The following is a 21011-nucleotide window of genomic DNA, read 5'->3' on the forward strand; positions in this document are numbered from 1 at the left end:
ATAGACTAGAATGTAAACAAAGTGTCGGTCTGACAATGGCCAAAATGATTATTTTATCATTATTTTACGCTTTTTGTGGTCATTTTTGAATAGAAACACATATATGAAGCTTATCTTTTTTATAAAATATTTTCGAAACATTATTTTTATTTTAGCATCCGTTTTTCAAGAAAAAGTTGACTATAGCTCCTTTAATGCATTATTATCTATTTAACCGCCCATTCTACAAAAAAAAAAAAAAAAAGAAAAGAAAAGAAAAAGAAAAAATAATATGTTGCAAGGATCCTCAAAGTTATATGTATTTGGCCGTGGACCCCCATCTCAAAATGTTGTTCCAGGGTCCCCCAGAACCAAAGATTTGAGTTAAAAATGTAGCAGATCTACAAGCTTGTACTGTATATCTGCTACCTTTTTAATAGCAAGCAAGTATAAAATAATGGTTGACGTGGTTAAAATCTAAAACAACACAGATGAATCACTGTGAATAGCCCCAATGTATAAGAGTTCCTATTCATTACACTATTATTATTGTCACATATAGATTTATCAGAAGAAATGTGTTGTTTAGGTCACATTACTAGTGCAGCAATTAAGCAAACAAATCATTTTTAAAGGGCTGAGATTTATTGTGATTATGACGGCTACAGCCTCTGTTGCCTTATACAATACAGCCTTCAATGGTGAGCTCCACTTTGACTGTGTTGTAATTGAATTATAAGCACTGACCGACACAATGAGGCTTCAATTCCTCTTTGCATCAAGTATGACTTGATAAGATGCTCCAGTATTAGTAGGCCTTTATACTGTGAAGCACATTAGTATTAGTAGGCCTATATACTTTGTGCCCGGGTAGCTCAGTCGGTAGAGCTCTCGCCTTTGTACCGCAAGGTCATGGGTTCGATTCCGGGCACCGCCAACTCAGCGTATGAGTAGTACGGTTTGGCAAGTCGTGCGGCAAGTACTGGGAGCTGATGGTAGGTGTGGCGCTCCACCTCAGCAGTCCATCTCCCAGGGGTCTAGCGCATTGTAACGGGGACAGACTCCCGCGTGTTACCGGCTGATACCGACAATAAGCTACTCCCGACCTACTTGTATATACTGTGAAGCACATTAGTATTAGTAGGCCTATATACTGTGAAGCACATTAGGGGAGGGGTGATGGCTAGCGTATCTTTTCACTCGTGAATATACTGCTCCTCCCAAATACAGACACGTGACAATGATACAAGACACTGACATTTTGGCAATAGTATATTGTTAAGCATGAGCGTGGGAGTTAAATATCCAGAAACAGTTGTACAATACAATTTTAGGCATTTAGCAGACACTTTTAATCCAAATCTACTTACAATAAGCAGGTAATACATCAATATAATAAGCAAGATAATATGTCAGTACATCAACAACAATACAACAAATGGATAGGAATATCAATCTAGAAAAACAATAACATAGGTAGACCACGCACCTAATCAGTACAAAAACCTTTCTAAAACCTATAAAAATGCTATCTAGCTTCATGTTTGATCATCAAGGGAAGGGGAGTGTTACATGGAGATATTATACGGGAGCTATGGGAAAATAAACTGCAACAGGAAATGGGTATGCCACCTTCAGAAGGTGCCATAAAACCTTATGCACGGAGCCAATAGGTGTTTCATTGCCGTTTGAGGTAAAAGTAAGTCAACTTGACTTTAGCCCATGATTCTTTCAGCGTTCAAAGAGCACTACTCAGCCCCCTCTGACGCCTGGCCGACGTTGGCCTTTTCTTTTCTAACGACGTAATAATAATAATAATAATAAAACTTTATTTGTATAGCACCTTTCATGACATGAAATGCAGCTCAAAGTGCTTTACAGAGCATAAAATGAAGCACACGTGCTTAACAGAGAAAAAGTAAAATAGAAATAAAAAATACATAAAAAAGAGATAAGTAAAATGATTACAATAAAGCAAGAAAAAATAAAAGCATAGAACATTGAAGAACAATTTCAGAGCCGTGCGGACGTCAATAGCAGCATAGGGATTAAAAAATTTAGCTAAAAGCAAGAGTAAAGAAATAGGTCTTGAGCTGTGCTTTAAAGCTATCCACCGAGGCTGCCTGTCTTAGGTGTAGTGGTAGTTTATTCCAAGCTGTCGGTCCATAGAAGCAGAAAGCTGCTTCACCATATTTTTTATATGTCATTGTTGGCACCTCAAGTAGGTCTGCACTAGAGGACCTGAGTGGGCGGGTTGGAACATATCTATGCAGGCAGTTATAGAGGTACGAAGGTGCCAGACCATTTAGAGCTTTATAAACAAGTAAAAGAAACGTAGGAGTTAAGTCTACTCTGTCTTTGTGTGTGCAGGGTTTGACTGGCCCTGTTGGAGAGGCCGGGCCCGACGGTCCCCTCGGACAGAAGGTGAGTGACTAATGAGCCTTTCATCTTTTCAGCTGCGCCGCCCGTCTCCAAGGGAGAGCCGTGCCAAAGTGCCGTCCACTCCAGCAGGGGCGTCGCACCAAATTCTGGGCCCCGGGTACAAGGATTCACTGTGGGGCCCCTGTGCTTTAAACTATTGAAAAATAGCAGATATACAAGCTCACAGCGCGGCACCGAGTGCCGCACTGCGAGCTTGTAGATCTGCTATTTTTTGAAAAATCATGAAAATCTTTGAATATTTCAAATCCCTCTTTAAGGTTTTTTGAAAAACCTATGTTTCGATGTCAGTGGAGCTCAAACCTTTTCATGTGAAGGACCCCCAAAATGGTATGTATTTGGCCACGGACCCGCATCTCAAAAGATTTAGTTCCAGGGACCCCTCCGGAAGCAAAATTTGAGTTACAGATGTTCGCTTAAAAAATACATATATTCAAAGATTTGCACACATTCTCACGACTTTTCAAAAATAGCAGATCTACAAGCTCGCAGCGCGGCACTCGGTGCCGCGCTGTGAGCTTGTATATCTGCTATTTTTCAATAGCTAAAGTATAAAATAATTAAGGCCCCCTCCACCACCTTGGGGCCCTAGTAACTCAGTCCCACTTTCCTACCCCTTGTGACGCCCCTGCACTGCGCTGCCATGACAGAGGGAATCACTGTGGCGTAAAGCGCTTCCTCGTGATGATGAATGGCTCCTTAATCCTGCAAGTGTTCTGGTGGGAGTCTCTGTGGGGAATGGAAGTCAGAACATCGCTCCTCATTAAACTAAAACATTGCCGGGTCAAGTGTAGCCCCGGACCAGTCATGCGATAAGACCAGAGGAATGTGAACGTGAGGCTCTCTTGTTTTGGAGGTCTCAAGCCCTGCTTCTTTTGACATGAATACAATTATGTGGGTCAGTGTAGAAGTTAGCTGAAGTTATTATACAGTTTTTTTTTTCTTTTTTTTTATATACTTTATTGAATCAGTCGACATGCAACATATCAGTATACATGCAATTTTTTTTGTACATGTCATGTCCTGTAGACATCCTGACTCATCTTTTTTTTTGTGCAAAAACCCACCACCTACATAACAAAATAAAATACTACACAAAGACCAAATAAATACTACACAATCCATGTTCACATACAGACCCATATGTTTGCACAGAAAAGGAAAACAAAATAATTATGAAAAAAGGGGCTGGCTTTGATATGTAGTCTTTGCTATGTCATAATAAAAGAAAAAAATACATAAAATAAAATAAAGAGGCTTTTTTGTTTGATGTTTGTGTCTAAAATACTTTTGGTTGTATTATACAGTTTGTTATAACATACCGAATACATACATGTTTTATAGAGGAAACACTTTGTTGGATTAAAGTCAAAACTTTTTCAAGGATTTGTTTTAGGTTTTTCTGATAGTTTTCAGTGAAGACGGACAGGAAAGGGGGAGAGAGAGACAGGGAGAGACACGCAGCAAAGGTTTTCGGGAATGGGACTCGAACCCACAAGGCACTGTTAGGCTACATTGAGCCTAAGTGCCCGGACCGCTAGGCCAGCGATCGGGGCCCAACACATTTTATTATTGATATAATCTTTAACTGGTATAGTTTTCCACAATAACTGTTCCACATAAATGTTTTCTTGTTCTCCTACAACTGCTCACCATTGAACATACTGTAATTTGTATTCATGAGTGTCGGGCAGTCGGCTGTCGCTAAAACAATGTATCTGTTGGAATCAAATCTATATTTAATTGCAAAATGTCAACATTGTTTCTTTTCATTTTGCTCTGTAGGGAGAACCTGGGAAAGTTGGACCTCGTGGATTAGCTGTAAGTTACATTATTATCCTCTATGAACCCCTAAAACACAACATAATGTTCACTGCTTAAACAGAATGCAATGCACCTGCCACATAATGACATGTGTTTGTGATTGGCTTTATAGATTAATTCTCAAGCAGGTCGCAGTCGCACATTTGTTTGATTTTCATCTTAACTTTGTCTGCCACATTCTTTGTCTCTGTCGGGTGGAAACCTCACATTTTCAAAACCTTTACTTTTCACGATTCAAATTCAGAAACAAACACAGCAAAAGTAGCAGACCTACAAGCCTCAGAACACTTGTGGATCTGCTACTGTTGATGCTCTTGCGTGACGCCGTAGCAGGGACGGACTGGGACTAAAATACAGCCATGGCATCTTGGCCAGACCAGCCCCCACAACCAGCGCGCGCACAGATACTCTACCGACTCGTTGGGTCGAGGGCGGCACATATAAATACACAAGCTTTTAATATCACAACATTTACCGACAACATAAATGATAACTATACAACTACACAATCCATAAATTGTATAAGTTAGCGTACAGTTCTCACCACCAACAAGCAGAGTATGAACATGATTAGTGACAAAATGTGTCAGAACTTTGTCTAGTTAGCTAATGAATGGAAAAGAAGCATATTGATCTGAGAATTGGACAAACAAGTTGTATTTGATTGCTCAATATGCAGTAGACTATAGGCTACTGTATGTTACTCTTTTTTTTTTGTTGGCCACCAGCCCCCCAGCCCCCTAGCCCACCAGCCCACCGGGCAAATGCCCTGTATGCCAGAAGGCCAGACCGCCCCTGCGCCGTAGTATGATCAAGTAGGGCTAATTTATGGAGAAGAAGAAAAACACAAAACAACAATACAGTACTGACTTCTTCTCTTTGTCTCCCTCTGCAGGGCGTTGGGGAGGATGGACCTCCTGTAAGTAAATCAATGAGTGGTGCTATACAGTATTACATTTAATGTGACCATCTTTAAGCCATTTAGGCCTAGATATACAATTGTAGATCTGCTATTTTTGAATATTCAAGTCATAGAATACTTTTGACCCGATTCTATAAATGTCTTCAATTCTAAATCCTTCTTGTAAATCAATATGTTGTTCCAGGGACCACCCAGAAGCAAATATTTGAGTTACACATTTTCGCTTTTAAAAATATATATTCAAAGACTTGCAAAAAAAAATCTAGATAAGAAATAGCAGATCTACAAGCTCGCAGCGCGGCACTCGGTGCCATGCTGTGAGCTTGTATATCTGCTATTTTTCAATAGTTAAAGCATTAAATAATTCTAGGCGTTGACCATCTTTAACATTGTTTTTTCCAAACACAAACTAAACACTTGTCTTTGCACAGGGACCACCAGGGCCAGGAGGACTTCCAGGGGAATTGGGCAAAGGCGGACCCCCTGTGAGTACTGACAGATAATGATGTCAATTAATCCTTCCGTCTATATTTCAATTGATCAATCGAATTGATCCATAAGGGTACAACATGTACCAATAAGGGTGCATCTTTACTCATTCATTTTTAACCACACAGTCCTGGGTGTTTTGAAATGTGATTTGAATCTGATAAAAAAAAATATATAATAATAAAAAAAAGTCTCAGTCTGAGCCGAAGCCTTTGTCGTTTGCCAAAATAGCTGATCAACAAGCTCACAACACATTGGCATGCGACGTGTTCTGACCTTGTACATCAGCTATTACTGGGGATGCCTTTGAAAGTGTGAACACTCAAATCCAGTCTGATCACTTGCAAATAACAGTGTGGACGGTCCCGCCATTGAAATGGATACAGAAGCAACCACTTAGCTTCTAGAATGACTTTGTATTTTATCTGAGACTTTATCCTTCCAGAGACAGTTGACTTTAATCCACACAGTGATGAGCCTCTTGTAGCCAGGCTTACTCATCTGTGAAGAGAAAAGCCTGGTTACGACGTGAGGCTGATACAGCATAGAATTTCCCCGGATGTTATTGTTTTTTTCACAGTGTGGTGTATCCCCCCGCTGGTGAAAAGAAATGTTCTACTTCTACCGACCCTTTGGTTGCGCTTGTAATAAACAATATCCAAACAAAAACATGGATTCTGACAAAGTTACACCTGTTAAGAGTGAGTTACAATCTATTTAGGTTTGTTTCGTTGGTGGATCTAAACAGAACTGCACTGCGTGACGTAACTTCCCACAGCACTTCCGCCACTTCAGTTGGGTGTGGATGTTGTGGCCAGGGTGCACAGTGATGGAAGAAGCTTACTCACATGTTTTACTTAAGTAAAAGTATCAATGCTGCTACGTATGTACAGTAGCGCTTTGGAGGCCGGACGCGACCGGACGCCGTGTGGTCGAAAAATTACCACACGGACGCACGGATGGTACCGAACGGTGCACGACCGTGTAAATGCGTGCAGATGTGTGTGTGTCCTCATACATCGCTCCATTACTGTGGTATTATTATATATAGTGTTTGAAATTCGTTCAAGGCAAACTTTGTTTCTCTAGTCTACTGCAGCGCTGTATTTTCTAAATGAATTAAAAGAAAGTAGAACATATCTTAAGTGACAATGCAAATGTAATTAAGACTAGAAAACTATTGTTTTCCCACCATTAGATCTGCTGACATCCTTTCTATCTAAATAGCTTCTAGAGGCGTGTGCACGCGTGTGCACGTGACGTCAATAAATGACCGTCCGCCCGGAAAAGAAAATCCCAAAGCACCACTGCGTATGTAGCTATAAACTCTGTTACAGGTAGAAGTCCCGTATTCAGAACGTACCTTTGTACACATAGATATTGTTTTTGGCTTTGTCTGCCTTTATTTGGATTGTATTAGTGAAAAGAGACGGGATGCGGGCAATAAGGCCGCCATGATCGGGACTCGAACCGGCAACGCGCTGTCTGGCTACATTGAGCCTAAGTGCCCGGGCCGCTAGGCCAGCGGTCCGGGCCACCATTGCACAATGAAGTTTACTACAAGTAATCAGACTAATAAAAAAAGAATCCATTCCAAATATCCAATCCAAATAGCTTGTGTCGATAGTAAGAAAATAATCTGGGTTATTTGATTAACCTGCATGAGCAAGACGACGTGGGTAACTAACTACGTAGTTCTAAATATGGGTTTTTGGACATATTCTCTGGTTAATTGCCCTGCACTAATGATGTCTCTCTCTCTCTCTCTCTCTCCCTACAGGGTGCCATGGGCGTGCGAGGACCACAGGGACCTCAGGGACCCGCTGGGGCCAGAGTAAGCATCAAAAGTTCCTCTTTTAAAAAGGAGTAGTTCACCCCAGAAACAGGGTGTGCAATCAATAGAGGGGTGAACTACTCCTTTAAACTCCCAGCGGGACTTTTTAATCATAAATGATAATGTGGGGATTTGAACATTTCAGAACACAATATGAGGATGAACAGGATATGGGTATGAAAACGATATGGGTATGAACAGGATAAGGGTATGACCTGAACAGGATATGGGTACAAAAAGGATATGGGTATGAAACTATGAATACGATAGATATGAACAGGATATTGGTGTGAGCAGGATATGGGTATGAATCATAGACTGTAAAAAATATAGACCGTGGGTACCCATTGGTTTCTATGCTGCGAAAATGAAGCTTTTTTTTTTACCCTTGTATGGGTGTCGCCATCATTGTTTTAATGGGCACCATTAAATGCTATTGGCTGCCAACGGTCACGTGCAACCGCAGGGATACTTGGGTAAATGTGTCGAGCCTAAAATAATGCACACAAAGAATCATCATCACAAGCCTATGATCACAAGCCCCCTCCTACAGCATACCCTGCTATAACATCAAATATAACATAAATTGGACCATATTTTCACAAAACGCATATCATGGTGATTGAAACAAGGCTTTAAACTAGCGACAGGAAAGTATTTATGACTATGTTTATTAAGGTAAGAAAATCAAATGTAAAAGTTTGGGTGAAATGAATGGAATCCTATGGAGAACATGTTGCTTCTGGTACCAGAACAGCGCAACTAGCGGTCAATCATAGGAACCTTTAGGAAATGGGTCTCAATGTAATGTAATGAAACCTTTACTTTTACATTTGAATCAAACGTCTTTTCTCTTCTTTTTCTGGTTTCGTGTCAATTCTAGGGTGCATCCGGAATGCTGGGCAGTGCTGAACTGGTAAGGCTCAATTCTTTCTGAAATGTAATTTCATTGCTGTACAGCGGGGGGTAGGCAACCTTGGCACAGAGTCTAACGAACATTATGACAATTATGACATGTATGTTGACATGGCACACTGACTATTTAGAAAATAAAAACATGGCACTTCATTTCAAAACGGTTGCTGATCCCTGCTGTACGATAGGGCATTCACGAATAGTGATTTTTAGTATTCGAATTATTTTACCTCAAAGAATTCGAATAGTCGAATATTCGACAGGACTGACCAAACTGTCAAATATTAAGTAAGCAAGAGGCGAACATTGTGAAAATAGCAGATCTACATGCTCACAACGCCTTGTGAATATTCGACTTCGGTGAACAACGTCGAATAGCGACTTTGATATACGAATATTTGCATATTTGGTGAATGCCCTACTTTACAGTATAGTGTGTTTAGTATGAGTGGCAGGTGTCCCCTCGTCTCTCCACCTCATTAATAATCAGAAAATACACTTTCAGGTGCGTCATCCAATCAGGAGAGAGATCCCATTTATGAGCTTCAGTTTGGTAGTGGTCCTGTTTTAGTTGTGTCTGCTCATTTCTTTATGTCTCCAGTCTTCACTTCCAATTTCACTTGTTTATCCTGTATAAGTTCTCTTTCCTGGTTGGATGAAATTGGTATCCTGATCTTAAAGGACTTTGTTTTTTTTTACAACAAGGGTTCATATTTTAGATTGTAATTAGAGAAAGAAAACATGTGTAAAAATGTTTTTGTTTACTTCTTTCTATTGTTTTAGTGATTTTAATGAATTTTGATTTCAGTGCATGGGTGATGGGGGCATGCGTGCAAGTGCCTAAGTGTGTCTTTTTAGACACAATAAGCGGGCGATTTCTTTATTGCTATTTACAGTAACTCTACTAGCCCCCATAAGTCACACCTGCCTCTTGGGAATGGGCTTGTTGTGTCTAAAAATACATATTTAGCCACTTGTATGCATGCCCCCTGCCACTGAAATCAATGTAATTAAGATCGCTAAAACAATAGAAAGAAGTAAATGAAAATGTTTTAACACCCATCTTGTCTTTTCTCTAATTACAATCTAAAATATGAATCTAAAATATGAAAAAAAAAACACCTTTAAAAGCGGGAAAGCATCTGTGTAATTTTAGATTTTCGCGTTGGCTATTCAAAAATAGCAGATCTACAAGCTCGCAGCACATCACTTTGTGCAGCGCTGCCAGCTTGTAGTGTTTGTATTTTTGAAAAATCTTGAAAGTGTGAGAACAACTGATTTTAGAGGGCATTCGTAGAATGGGCCTCACTGGGGGTTCTGTTTACTAAAGAGCTGCTCCTTCAAAATAAGATGTTTTCCCCCTTTAGCATGATATGACTGACTGTATGACTTGACCTTGTGCTCTCTAGTGTCCAAACTCCTGCCCTCCAGGGACCTCCGGTCATCCAGGCCTTCCAGGCATGAAGGTGAGTAGGATATGTTGGAACACCAGCACATTATGCTAGTACAGGGGGTCAGGGACCACTAGGGGGTCCTCAGAGTTACTATAGGGGGTCCACCAATTCTTTGTGTGACAGGATAATTGTTTTAAATGAATAACTTGAAACCTCACAGCCCTATTATGAGGAGAAATCCGAAAAATAGCCGATCTACAAGCTCTCAACGCCTCGCGCTGCGAGGCGTTGAGAGCTTGTAGATCGGCTATTTTTGGCAAATAGGTTTGAGTGAATGGTCAGGTGATGACAGTGCTGTCAAACAAAGCCTATGAACCTATCTATAAAATGTATGAAAATCTCCAACACAATTTTATACAATCTGTAGAGGGGGTCCCTGCTTCATCTCCCTCTCAACTAAGGGGTCCTTGGCCTGAAAACATTGAAGACCCTGGTGCTAGTAGGACGGTGGAACACAATCACATTATGCTAGAGCAGTGGTTCTCAACCTGTGGGTCAAAATAATCATATTTTATGGGGACCCCCGCACATTGACGAGCACTAAGAGTTGAGGCATTACATTTTGTATAACACGATTCTATTGTGAAAATAGCAGATCTACGTGCTTACAACGCGAGGCATTGTAAGCACGTAGACCAGTTATTTTCACAATGTCTGCCTTTAATATCTGACAATTTGGCCTATGTTTCATTTGTCATTAAAGGTATTAAAAAGTCCTTAAATTGTCACTTTAGAAACGTGCAGATACCCTCTATACACTTTATGCTTGTTTATTTGTTTACTGTTGAATGAGAATGTTGCACATCAAGTTAATCATCTGGGGACCCCCAGGTTGAGAACCACTGCATTAAACCAACAGTGTTAGTGTTGAGTTTCAGTGACGCCTCCTTCATTGTCTCTGTTCAATACTCTTCTATGTTCAATGTCTCTGTTCAATACTCTTCTATGTTCAATGTCTCTTCTAGGGCCACAAAGGAGTGAAAGGAGAAGCAGGAGAGCCAGGGAAACAAGGGCACAAGGTAAGGATGATCGATCGATCGATTGATTGATTGATTGATTAATTGATTGGTTAGTTGGTTGGTTGGTTGCTGGGTTGGTTAATCTAATGAAATCAATAGAAAAATTAAAATATACACAATCATATTGTGCATAACCACTTTCAATAAAGCATTCCTATTTTGGGCATTTTATTGTAGGTGAAATGGTGAAAGTGTTCAAGGTTTTATTTTTGTTATTCATTTTTTTTAACAGTGAAAATAGCCGATCTAAAATTCACAATGGTGCTGCATCACGACAGGTTGTGAGGTTGTAGATCAGTTGTGTGCGCGTGTGAGAAGTTCCTACGAAACAAGGCGGTTGTGTGGTTAATCCATCACATCGCAAAGCACGTTTTTACCACTCAGTTCCATTGCAATCCTGTTCATTTTAGAGAGAGAATCAGAGAGCCCTCTGGGAGACATGGATGCTCATACAGGAAACATTAAGCGGATTCAATTTACCTACAATTTTCTTTTACATACATCGTTGAATATATGACCACAAAAAAGAAATCTACAAAAAAGTACTACCACACACATACACACCACAACATTCCACGTCAGAAAGAAATCCACTGTCGCCGCCGGGCAGAAACCTCGTCTCTACAGTACATGTTTCAACAAACCTTTTTCGTGAATTGATGCCCTACTTTATCGTACAAAAGTGTTGCACAAAAGTAGTGAAAATATAAGGAGCTCTGCGAGCTATTTTCAGTATTTTAAATGATTTATTTTTAACCTATTCAGAATGGGTACACATTATTGTGTATCATTATTTTATGCTTTAACTATTGAAAAATAGCAGATATACAAGCTCACAGCGCGGCACCGAGTGCCGCGCTCGGTGCCGCGCTGCGAGCTTGTAGATCTGCTATTTTTGAAAAATTGTGAAAATTAGAATTTTGACCCGTTTCTATAAGTGTCTTTTGAATCCTTCTAAGATTTTTTGAAAAACCTATGTTTCTATGTCAGCAATCTGGCCAGCCATCGTCAAAGAAAAGGTCCTTTTCACTTAACTGGAGCTCAGTTGGTCTGTTCTTGAGAGACTACTATGTCAGTGGTTCTCAAACCTTTTCATGTGAAGGACCTCCGAAATTATATCTATTTGGCCACGGACCCCCCATCTCAAAATATTTCTTTCCAGGGACCACCCAGAAGCAAAATTTAGTTACAAACGTTCGCTTTGAAAATAGATATAGTCAAAGATTTGCACACATTTTCACAACTTTTTCAAAAATAGCAGATCTACAAGCTCGCAGCGCGGCACTCTGCTATTTCTCACTGGTTAAAGCATTCAATAATTCTAGGCCCTAAATGGGTTAAATAATAATATAAAAAGGAAAGGTTTTGGACATACAAGGTTTCCACCCATACAGCTGCAGCAGCAGCAATGACACATTCATACAACTTAAATGCAAACAAGGGATTCGCGGCACTGTCCTTATTATTATTATTCATGCCCCTATATTTATTTATGCTACCATGTTTATTTATGCCACTATATCTGTGCCACTATATTTCAATGAGGGGAAAATGTACCCTATGAGTAATGACCCTGTACCACCTTGTAACGCATGGAATGTGATTTATATGAAGCGGCGTTCAAACACAAGCACACGTTCCCCGCATAAGGGTGCCGTTAAACTTGGTCGCGCAGCCGGAAACAGCCGATCTGCAAGCTCACAACGCGGCGCGGCACGGCCGCGCTGTGAGCTTGCAGATCGGCTCTTTTCACTCCGCGACACTGGCACGTGACTTAGGTATAAATCAGGCCTAATGGTGCCCATGCAACCATATAAATGGAAATGAGCCAGGGTCTATCTGCCTTCATCACCCTCCTGCCTGGCCCCGTGATTTACTGCCAGGCCCAGCCAGCTCCATGCCCGGGAATCACTTTCTCCAGGGGCGTCACACCAAACTCTGGGCCCTGAGAGTACAAGGATTCACTGTGGGCCCCCCATGAATGTTAACTATTGAAAAATAGCAGATCTACAAGCTCACAGCGCGGCACCGAGTGCGCTGCGAGCTTGTAGAGCTCGTATTTGGCCACGGACCCTCATCTCAAAATATATAGTTCCAGGGACCCCCCCAGAGCCAAAATTTTAGTTATAAACGTTCACTTAAAAACTAAGTACATATATTCAAAGATTTGCACACATTTTCATGACTTTTCAAAAATAGCAGATCTACAAGCTCGCAGCGCGGCACTCGGTACCGCGCTGTGAGCTTGTATATCTGCTATTTTTCAATAGCTAAAGTATAAAATAATTAAGGCCCCTCCACCTTGGGCCCTGGTAACTCAGTCCCACTCCCCCCCCCTTGTGATGCCCCTGCGTTCCTCCCTCAATGAGACTTTTGATGGACCCTTTTTGCACTCGCACGTGCATGTTTTTTTCCCATCCCATTCACAAAATGTATAACGTTGTTTCCTCGCATACTGATTTACAACGCAGATAAATCAAACTGGTAGATGAAACCACATAAAAAAGGAGGTTCTTAAAAAAAAATGTTTTACAATTAAAATGTACAGTTTAAGCATTTATCCAGAGCGATCATCACATAAGTAGACGGCAGAGAGAAAAGTATAAGTGCTTCAAGAAACTAGGACACAATGAACCTCACCTCACATCTAAGTGTGTAGGGCTGTCGCCTCACAGCTAGAAGGTTGCGGGTTTGATTCCTGTTGTGGGCGCTGGGGACGTGTTCTCTCCTCCACGTCATCCGGCCAAAAGGCCTTTCTGTGTGGAGTTTGCATGTTCTCCCCGTGTCCCCTAGGTTTGGTACCCTCATAAAAACATGTACTGTAGGTCTGGTCTGGTCTCTATACTGCCTCCCCCTGGCCAGCTGGGGTGCCTGATGGAGGAGAAAGGAACTGGTTGGAATAACGTGTTCCTTCCACACGCTACATCCGACCAGGGAAACTCCCCCTGTCAGGTGAAAAAAAGTGGCTTGGACTCCTCGTGCATTGAAGGAAGCACAAGCTCAGTCCGTTGCTAGCGCCCAGGATTTGGCACTGGGTGAAAGAAATGGGTTACAAAGATCGTGGGATAATTTTGTATGCCCAAAACTGTTACTACTCAGGATTCAAATTCAAAAGCAGCAGATCTACAAGCTCGTTTCAAGTCGGATCTTACCCGAGTTTCCTTTTAGTTGACCTTGTACCAGTGAACTGTACTGTCATGAAACTGTACCTTTTCCTCTGCAAAAATTCTAATAAATACTCCGATCAACCAAAAGCGTAGGGCATTAATTTACCCCCCCCCCCCCAAAAAAAAACTGAAAAAAAAGAAGAAAAAAAAAATGTTTAAAGGACAACTTTGTTTTTTTTACAACAAGGGTTCAGATTTTAGAGGGTCATTAGAGAAAAGATGAGTGTTAAAATTACTTCATATTTTGATTTGCATGCATGCATGCCCCAGGTTGGGGGCATGCATGCAAGTGGCTAAATATATCCTTTTAGACACAATAAGCCCATTCCCAAGATGCACTGCAATCTTTCATGGGCAGATGTGACTTATGGGGGCTGGTGTAAATAAGAATAAGAACCCCCGAGTATGTATGCAATCACTCTAGTTTTAGTAAAAACACGTTTTAATCAAGATCGCACGGAGAAGAACTGCATTTCCCATACTGCTAAACATGTACATCCGGTGAAATCGACGTCTGTGATTGGTCTAGCTTCTTCTTCTTTCATGTATCTTGCGGTTACCGCGGAAGTAGCTACTGCCCCGTCTTCCCGGCGGATTATTGCACATCAGCAGAACTCCGTGAGCGATCGTCTTTCTTTTACAAATATGATGCACTGTGTTAAAGATGACGATAAGAGAGTCCACAGAGATGACAATCACTACATTTCAGGCCAAATGCTGGCCTGGATAACTAAACTGAGCGTGATTTAAGGGCTTTATTTCAGGAAACAACAACAACATTCGCAATGCATTCTGGGAGTGTAGTTTCCGCGATTTTAAAAATAATTATGTAAGCAGTCTTGTACCCTGCCCTTTTTTTCAGCTTTCTAATTAATCTTTGCATTCAAAAAAATGTGAATATTGACATGATCCCTCTCCAGCCGAGGTGGCTTTGTCCAAGGCTTAAAAACGTTTAAATAAATACTTTATGAAATGTCTATGGAAGAAATGAATGCGGAAAACGCTTCCGACACCAGAGTGAGGACGGGGTGGGGCTTCAACTGCGATGCTCTATACACAACAAGGAACAAAGAATCTAAGTGAGTTGATCCATGGACATACGAAATCCATGTGTATTCATTTGGATAGACAGACAGTTTAAAATAACATCATCCTTCTACTCAGGTAACGAACAAGGGGCAGCCAGATCTTATCAAATTGTGCCTCCCTGTCTCTATTAAGTGAATATCGTATTCTCTCAAGATTAAAGGACAACTTTAGTTTTTTACAACAAGGGTTCATATTTTAGATTGTAATTAAAGAATATAAAATATGAGTGTTCAAATTATTTCATTTACTTCTTTCTATTGTTTTAGAGATTCTTATTTCAGTGGTTGGGGGCATGCGTACAAGTGGCTAAATATGTAATTTTACACAGAATAAGCCCATTCCCAAGATACAACGCAACGTTTCATGGTTGGATGTGACTTATGTGGGCTAGAAGTGTTACTGTAAATAGCAATAAAGAAACTGCTGTCTTATTGTGTCTAAAAATACATATTTAGCCACTTGTACGCATGCCCCCATGCGTACGCATACCCCACATTTTAGCGCGGTAAACGCGATAAAACATTAGAACAAAGCAAATGAAAACATTTTAACACTCACTTTTTCTTTTCTCTAATTACAATCTAAAATATGAACCCTTGTTGTAAAAAAAAAAAAGTTGTCCTTTAAATAAGGAGATAAGAGGTTTCTGCCCGACAGTGAGGAATGAATGTACCGTATGTACGGATCACACCGCCTCCTCCCACCTCCCAGTGCGACCTGCGTGCTTGGTACATCACAACATAAAGTGCAGTGCCGACGCTGCGTTTTTTTGCATCTCCATTTTTCTCGAACCCCCACTGAAGTAACGGATGCAGCGCTAGGGCGATGATGAGACATTTTCCCTGAGTCGTTAATTTCATGATGACTCCAGGAGGACAAAGACCTTTGGATGGGATGCAGGCTTACATTTTTAACCATATTAATCTGATACCGTTTTATTGTTTGTTTGTCTTTTGTCTAGTTTTACCAACGTTTTCGGCCTGATCTCCGTATTTTTGGCATAGTAAAAAAACAAAACACTGATTTTTCCTAAATATCTCATTTCATGAACTATTTTGTGCTTGTACATGAGCTATTCTTGTTTCATTATAGCCTGAGTCTTATGACATGAGTACTTCAGATATACTCCAGATGATATCTGAAGTGTATCTGGAGTAACTTGCTCTACGGAAATCACCAAATGTTTTCAACGACATCTGACTGATATTAGGAGAGCAGAGCACATTCCCATTCTAAAGTTGATCTCCCACTGTTTAGTACGTCACCGTTTCATCATGTGTCATTGTAGCTTAACTTATTTTAACCAATAAGATGTGTTTTTAACCAGTCACAATGGTAGAGTATGTCAATAAAGCAGTAAGCCACTAGAGGTCATAGTGAAGTGAGTATTTTATAAAGGCTGAGGGGCGCACAGCACATCGTACCTCAGACCCGCTCAACCATTAGCCATCATAATCAAGGAATGGTTCTATGGACGTTTTAGAATGCAGTGTAACTAACACATCTGCAGTGGTTGGAGGTGCTCACCCTACTCTTCCATTGAGAACACTAGACCCCATGGTGACGGGTAGGGCACCTATTCGTTGACAATGTTAATAAAGTTATTTGAAGCAGACGGCACACCGGATTGGACACCAAATGGACCGGCATCTTTGCAATTACCTCCCTCCCGTTGGAAGATGTTAATGTTCAACAGACATAAAACCTTCGGACTGTAGTTTTATAAGAAGAGAACCTAACCTTTTCTGTCAAGACGATTGATTTTACACCAAGCCTGACAAAGTACAAGTCATTTGTCATTTGTAATTTATATCTCAATCTGCAATGAAATCCTCAGCTTTACACAAGCCCTGAAAGCACCACAGGCACGCGTCAAGAGATAAAAAGAGCTCTGCTCCAACTGTGCCACAGAACTCTGAGACTGAGAGACGTGACAACAGGTTTTGGTGCGTCTAAAGGCCTGTCCATACTTTGACCGAAAACACCCTTTTCTCCGGTTCAACTACGAAATGACGCCACTTGCGACTTCTGAAAAGCATTAGACCGAATGAGAGTTCGGAAATGTGCACGTCGGAAAGTCCAACTCACCGAACATTTCGGTCAAAGTATGGACAGGCCTTTAATTGGTGCCTCCAGTATGGCTGCAGTGCAGCCGTTGTAAACAATGGGTTTGTTTGACAGCGCACACTTGTAGGCTTTAACATAACTGCAACCTCTCTATTATTATTTTTTTAAAGCGGGATGTTAGTCACTGTACGTGTCACAGAATACTTACAGGTTAATTCGGGGGGTAAACATTATACCAGGTGAACATTCGTGGTTTTGTAACATTGTCCATCCATCTTCAACCGCTTATCCGGAATCGGGTCGCGGGGGTAACAGTTCCAACTGAGACCTCCAGATTTCCTTATCCTGCGCAACTTCCTCCACTCCCTCTGGGAGTATACCGAGACGTTCCCAGGCCAGTCTGGAGATATAATCCTTCCATCTGGTCTTAGGTCTGCCACGGGGTCTCCTCCCAGTGGGACGTGCATCGAGGACCTTCCTAGGAAGGCGCTCGGGGGGCATCCGTACTAGATGCCCGAACCACCTAAGCTGACTCCTTTCCAAGTGAAGGAGCAGCGGTTCTACTCCAAGTCTCTCTCGGGTGATTGAACTTCTCACCCTATCTCTAAGGGAGATACCAGCCACCCTTCTGAGAAAACTCATTTCGGCCGCTTGTACCCGAGACCTTATACTTTCGGTCATGACCCACACTTCATGACCATAGGTGAGAGTGGGAACGAAGATTGCTCGAAAGACAGAGAGCTTTGCCTTCCGGCTCAACTCTTTTTTCTTCACAACAGTGCGATTCAGCGACTGCAAAACCGCTCCTGCTGCTCCGATTCTCCGGCTGATCTCCTTCTCCGTCTTCCCCTTTCTCTCACTTGTGAACAAGACCCCGAGATACTTAAACTCCTTCACCTGGGGTAATGTCTCATTCCCTACTTGGACTGCACAATCCATCGGTTCCCTGCTGAGAACCATGGCCTCAGACTTAGAGATGCTGATCCTCATTCCGGCCGCTGTACACTCGGCTGCGAACCGATCCAGTGAGAGCTGAAGATCTTGGACCGATGGTGCCATCAGGACCAAGTCATCCGCAAAAAGCAGTGACTCAACCTTTAGCTCACCAAGCCTTATACCTTCTCCACCACCACTTCGCCTCGAGATCCTGTCCATGAAAATCACAAACAGGATAGGTGACAAGGCGCAGCCCTGGCGGAGGCCAACCCCCACGGGAAAAGAATCCGACTTATTACCGAGCACACGGACACAGCTCTCGCTTTGGGCATACAGAGATTGGATGGCCCTCAACAAGGTCCCCCTCACTCCATATTCCCGCAACACCTCCCACAGAACCTCCCGGGGGACCCGGTCATATGCCTTCTCCAAATCTACAAAGCACATGTAGACCGGATATGCATACTCCCAGGCCTTCTCCAGGATCCCTGCCAGAGTGAAGAGCTGGTCAGTTGTTCCACGCCCAGGACGGAATCCACATTGTTCCTCTTGTATCTGAGGTTCGACTATTGGCCGGACCCTCCTTTCCAGTACCTTGGCGTAGACTTTCCCGGGGAGGCTGAGCAATGTGATACCTCTGTAATTGGCACACACCCTCTGGTCCCCCTTTTTGAAAAGTGGAACCACCACCCCGGTCTGCCACTCCCTCGGCACTGTCCCAGACTTCCATGCGATGTTGAACAGACGTATCAGCCACGATAGCCCCTCAACACCCAGAGCCTTCAGCATTTCTGGACGAATCTCATCAACCCCCGGGGCTTTGCCACTGTGGAGTTGTTTTGTCTTGTAACATTGTATTAACATTATATTATTTCTCTCATAACTTCAGGGTGAGGAAGGAGAACAGGGAGGAGATGGAGACCTTGGAGCTCAAGGAACAAGAGTGAGTTGTTTTTAGATATTAATTACAGGCTCATTGTTCTATAGTTTGTCCTGTCTAGTGTTAGCATGTCCTTTCTGAGTCACTGAAACGTCATTGTTCTATAGTTTGTACTGTCTAGTGCTAGCATGTCCTTTCTGACTCACTGAAACAACATTGTTCTAGTTTGTTCTGTCTAGTACTAGCATGTCCTTTCTGAGTCACTGAAACATTATTGTTCTAGTTTGTTCTGTCTAGTGTTAGCATGTTCTTTCTGACTCACTGAAACAACATTGTTCTAGTTTGTCCTGTCTAGTTCTAGCATGTCCTTTCTGACTCACTGATACAACATTGTTCTATAGTTTGTACTGTCTAGTGCTAGCATGTCCTTTCTGACTCACTGAAACAACATTGTTCTAGTTTGTTCTGTCTAGTACTAGCATGTCCTTTCTGAGTCACTGAAACATTATTGTTCTAGTTTGTTCTGTCTAGTGTTAGCATGTTCTTTCTGACTCACTGAAACAACATTGTTCTAGTTTGTTCTGTCTAGTGTTAGCATGTTCTTTCTGACTCACTGAAACAACATTGTTCTAGTTTGTTCTGTCTAGTGTTAGCATGTCCTTTCTGACTCACTGAAACAACATTGTTCTAGTTTGTACTGTCTAGTGTTAGCATGTCCTTTCTGACTCACTGAAACAACATTGTTCTAGTTTGTTCTGTCTAGTGTTAGCATGTTCTTTCTGACTCACTGAAACAACATTGTTCTAGTTTGTTCTGTCTAGTGTTAGCATGTCCTTTCTGACTCACTGAAACAACATTGTTCTAGTTTGTCCTGTCTAGTACTAGCATGTCCTTTCTGAGTCACTGAAACATTATTGTTCTAGTTTGTCCTGTCTAGTGTTAGCATGTCCTTTCTGAGTCACTGAAACAACATTGTTCTAGTTTGTTCTGTCTAGTACTAGCATGTCCTTTCTGAGTCACTGAAACATTATTGTTCTAGTTTGTCCTGTCTAGTGTTAGCATGTCCTTTCTGAGTCACTGAAACAACATTGTTCTAGTTTGTTCTGTCTAGTGTTAGCGTGTCCTTTCTGAGTCACTGAAACATCATTGTTCTAGTTTGTCCTGTCTAGTGTTAGCATGTCCTTTCAGACTCACTGAAACAACATTGTTCTAGTTTGTTCTGTCTAGTACTAGCATGTCCTTTCTGAGTCACTGAAACATTATTGTTCTAGTTTGTTCTGTCTAGTGCTAGCATGTCCTTTCAGACTCACTGAAACATTATTGTTCTATAGTTTGTCCTGTCTAGTGCTAGCATGTCCTTTCTGACTCACTGAAACAACATTGTTCTAGTTTGTTCTGTCTAGTACTAGCGTGTCCTTTCTGAGTCACTGAAAGTGTCATGTGATTGCAGGGTGCCCAAGGAATCCGAGGAGCCATGGGGATGCAGGGCTCCAAAGGAGAGACGGTGAGAGACTTAAAAACAAGGAAAAGATGAGCTATTCCACAGTCTATAAACATTAGTGGTGTAAACGATACATTTTTAACGATAGGATACACATGACGATACATGGTTGACGATACGATACATGGACGATATTGGTTCATTCATGGCGATACGATTCGATTAAATGATTTAAAAATCGTAAGTAACTATTTTGCAAAGAAATTTTATCTGTGTGAAATGTGTCAATCGTGCAGTTTTTTTTCTCTAGCAAATACATTGACATTATATTGCATCACATATGGACAAACCTACACCTTGACATGAAAACAGAGATTTATCGATAGACCAAGAATGCAAAGGTAATTAGACCCCTCTTTTCAATTTTTCTTCTTAAAATGTATATATACAAGGCACAAGTACTTAGAATCCATACAATGATTATTTGCATTGCAAAACGATTCGATACCGATTATTTGCATTGTAAAACGATACGCTACAACGCCAATTTAGCTGT

General features: G+C 41.5%; 1 protein-coding gene across 1 annotated transcript in view; it reads left to right on the forward strand.

Moving 5' to 3' along the window:
* Window positions 1–21011, forward strand: part of col9a1b (collagen, type IX, alpha 1b) — a gene marked incomplete at both ends in the record, with an annotated part of 52935 nt that overhangs the window by 11155 nt on the left and 20769 nt on the right. The window contains 10 exons of the mRNA XM_080739997.1: window positions 2350–2403; window positions 4204–4239; window positions 5138–5161; window positions 5596–5649; window positions 7434–7487; window positions 8371–8403; window positions 9812–9868; window positions 10822–10875; window positions 19024–19077; window positions 20465–20518. Of these exons, the coding sequence (XP_080596123.1) occupies window positions 2350–2403; window positions 4204–4239; window positions 5138–5161; window positions 5596–5649; window positions 7434–7487; window positions 8371–8403; window positions 9812–9868; window positions 10822–10875; window positions 19024–19077; window positions 20465–20518 (474 nt within the window). The remainder of the gene's footprint in view (window positions 1–2349; window positions 2404–4203; window positions 4240–5137; window positions 5162–5595; window positions 5650–7433; window positions 7488–8370; window positions 8404–9811; window positions 9869–10821; window positions 10876–19023; window positions 19078–20464; window positions 20519–21011) is intronic.

Source organism: Nannobrachium achirus (assembly GCF_963921795.1).
Source record: "Nannobrachium achirus genome assembly, chromosome: 13".
Lineage (NCBI taxonomy): Eukaryota > Metazoa > Chordata > Actinopteri > Myctophiformes > Myctophidae > Nannobrachium > Nannobrachium achirus.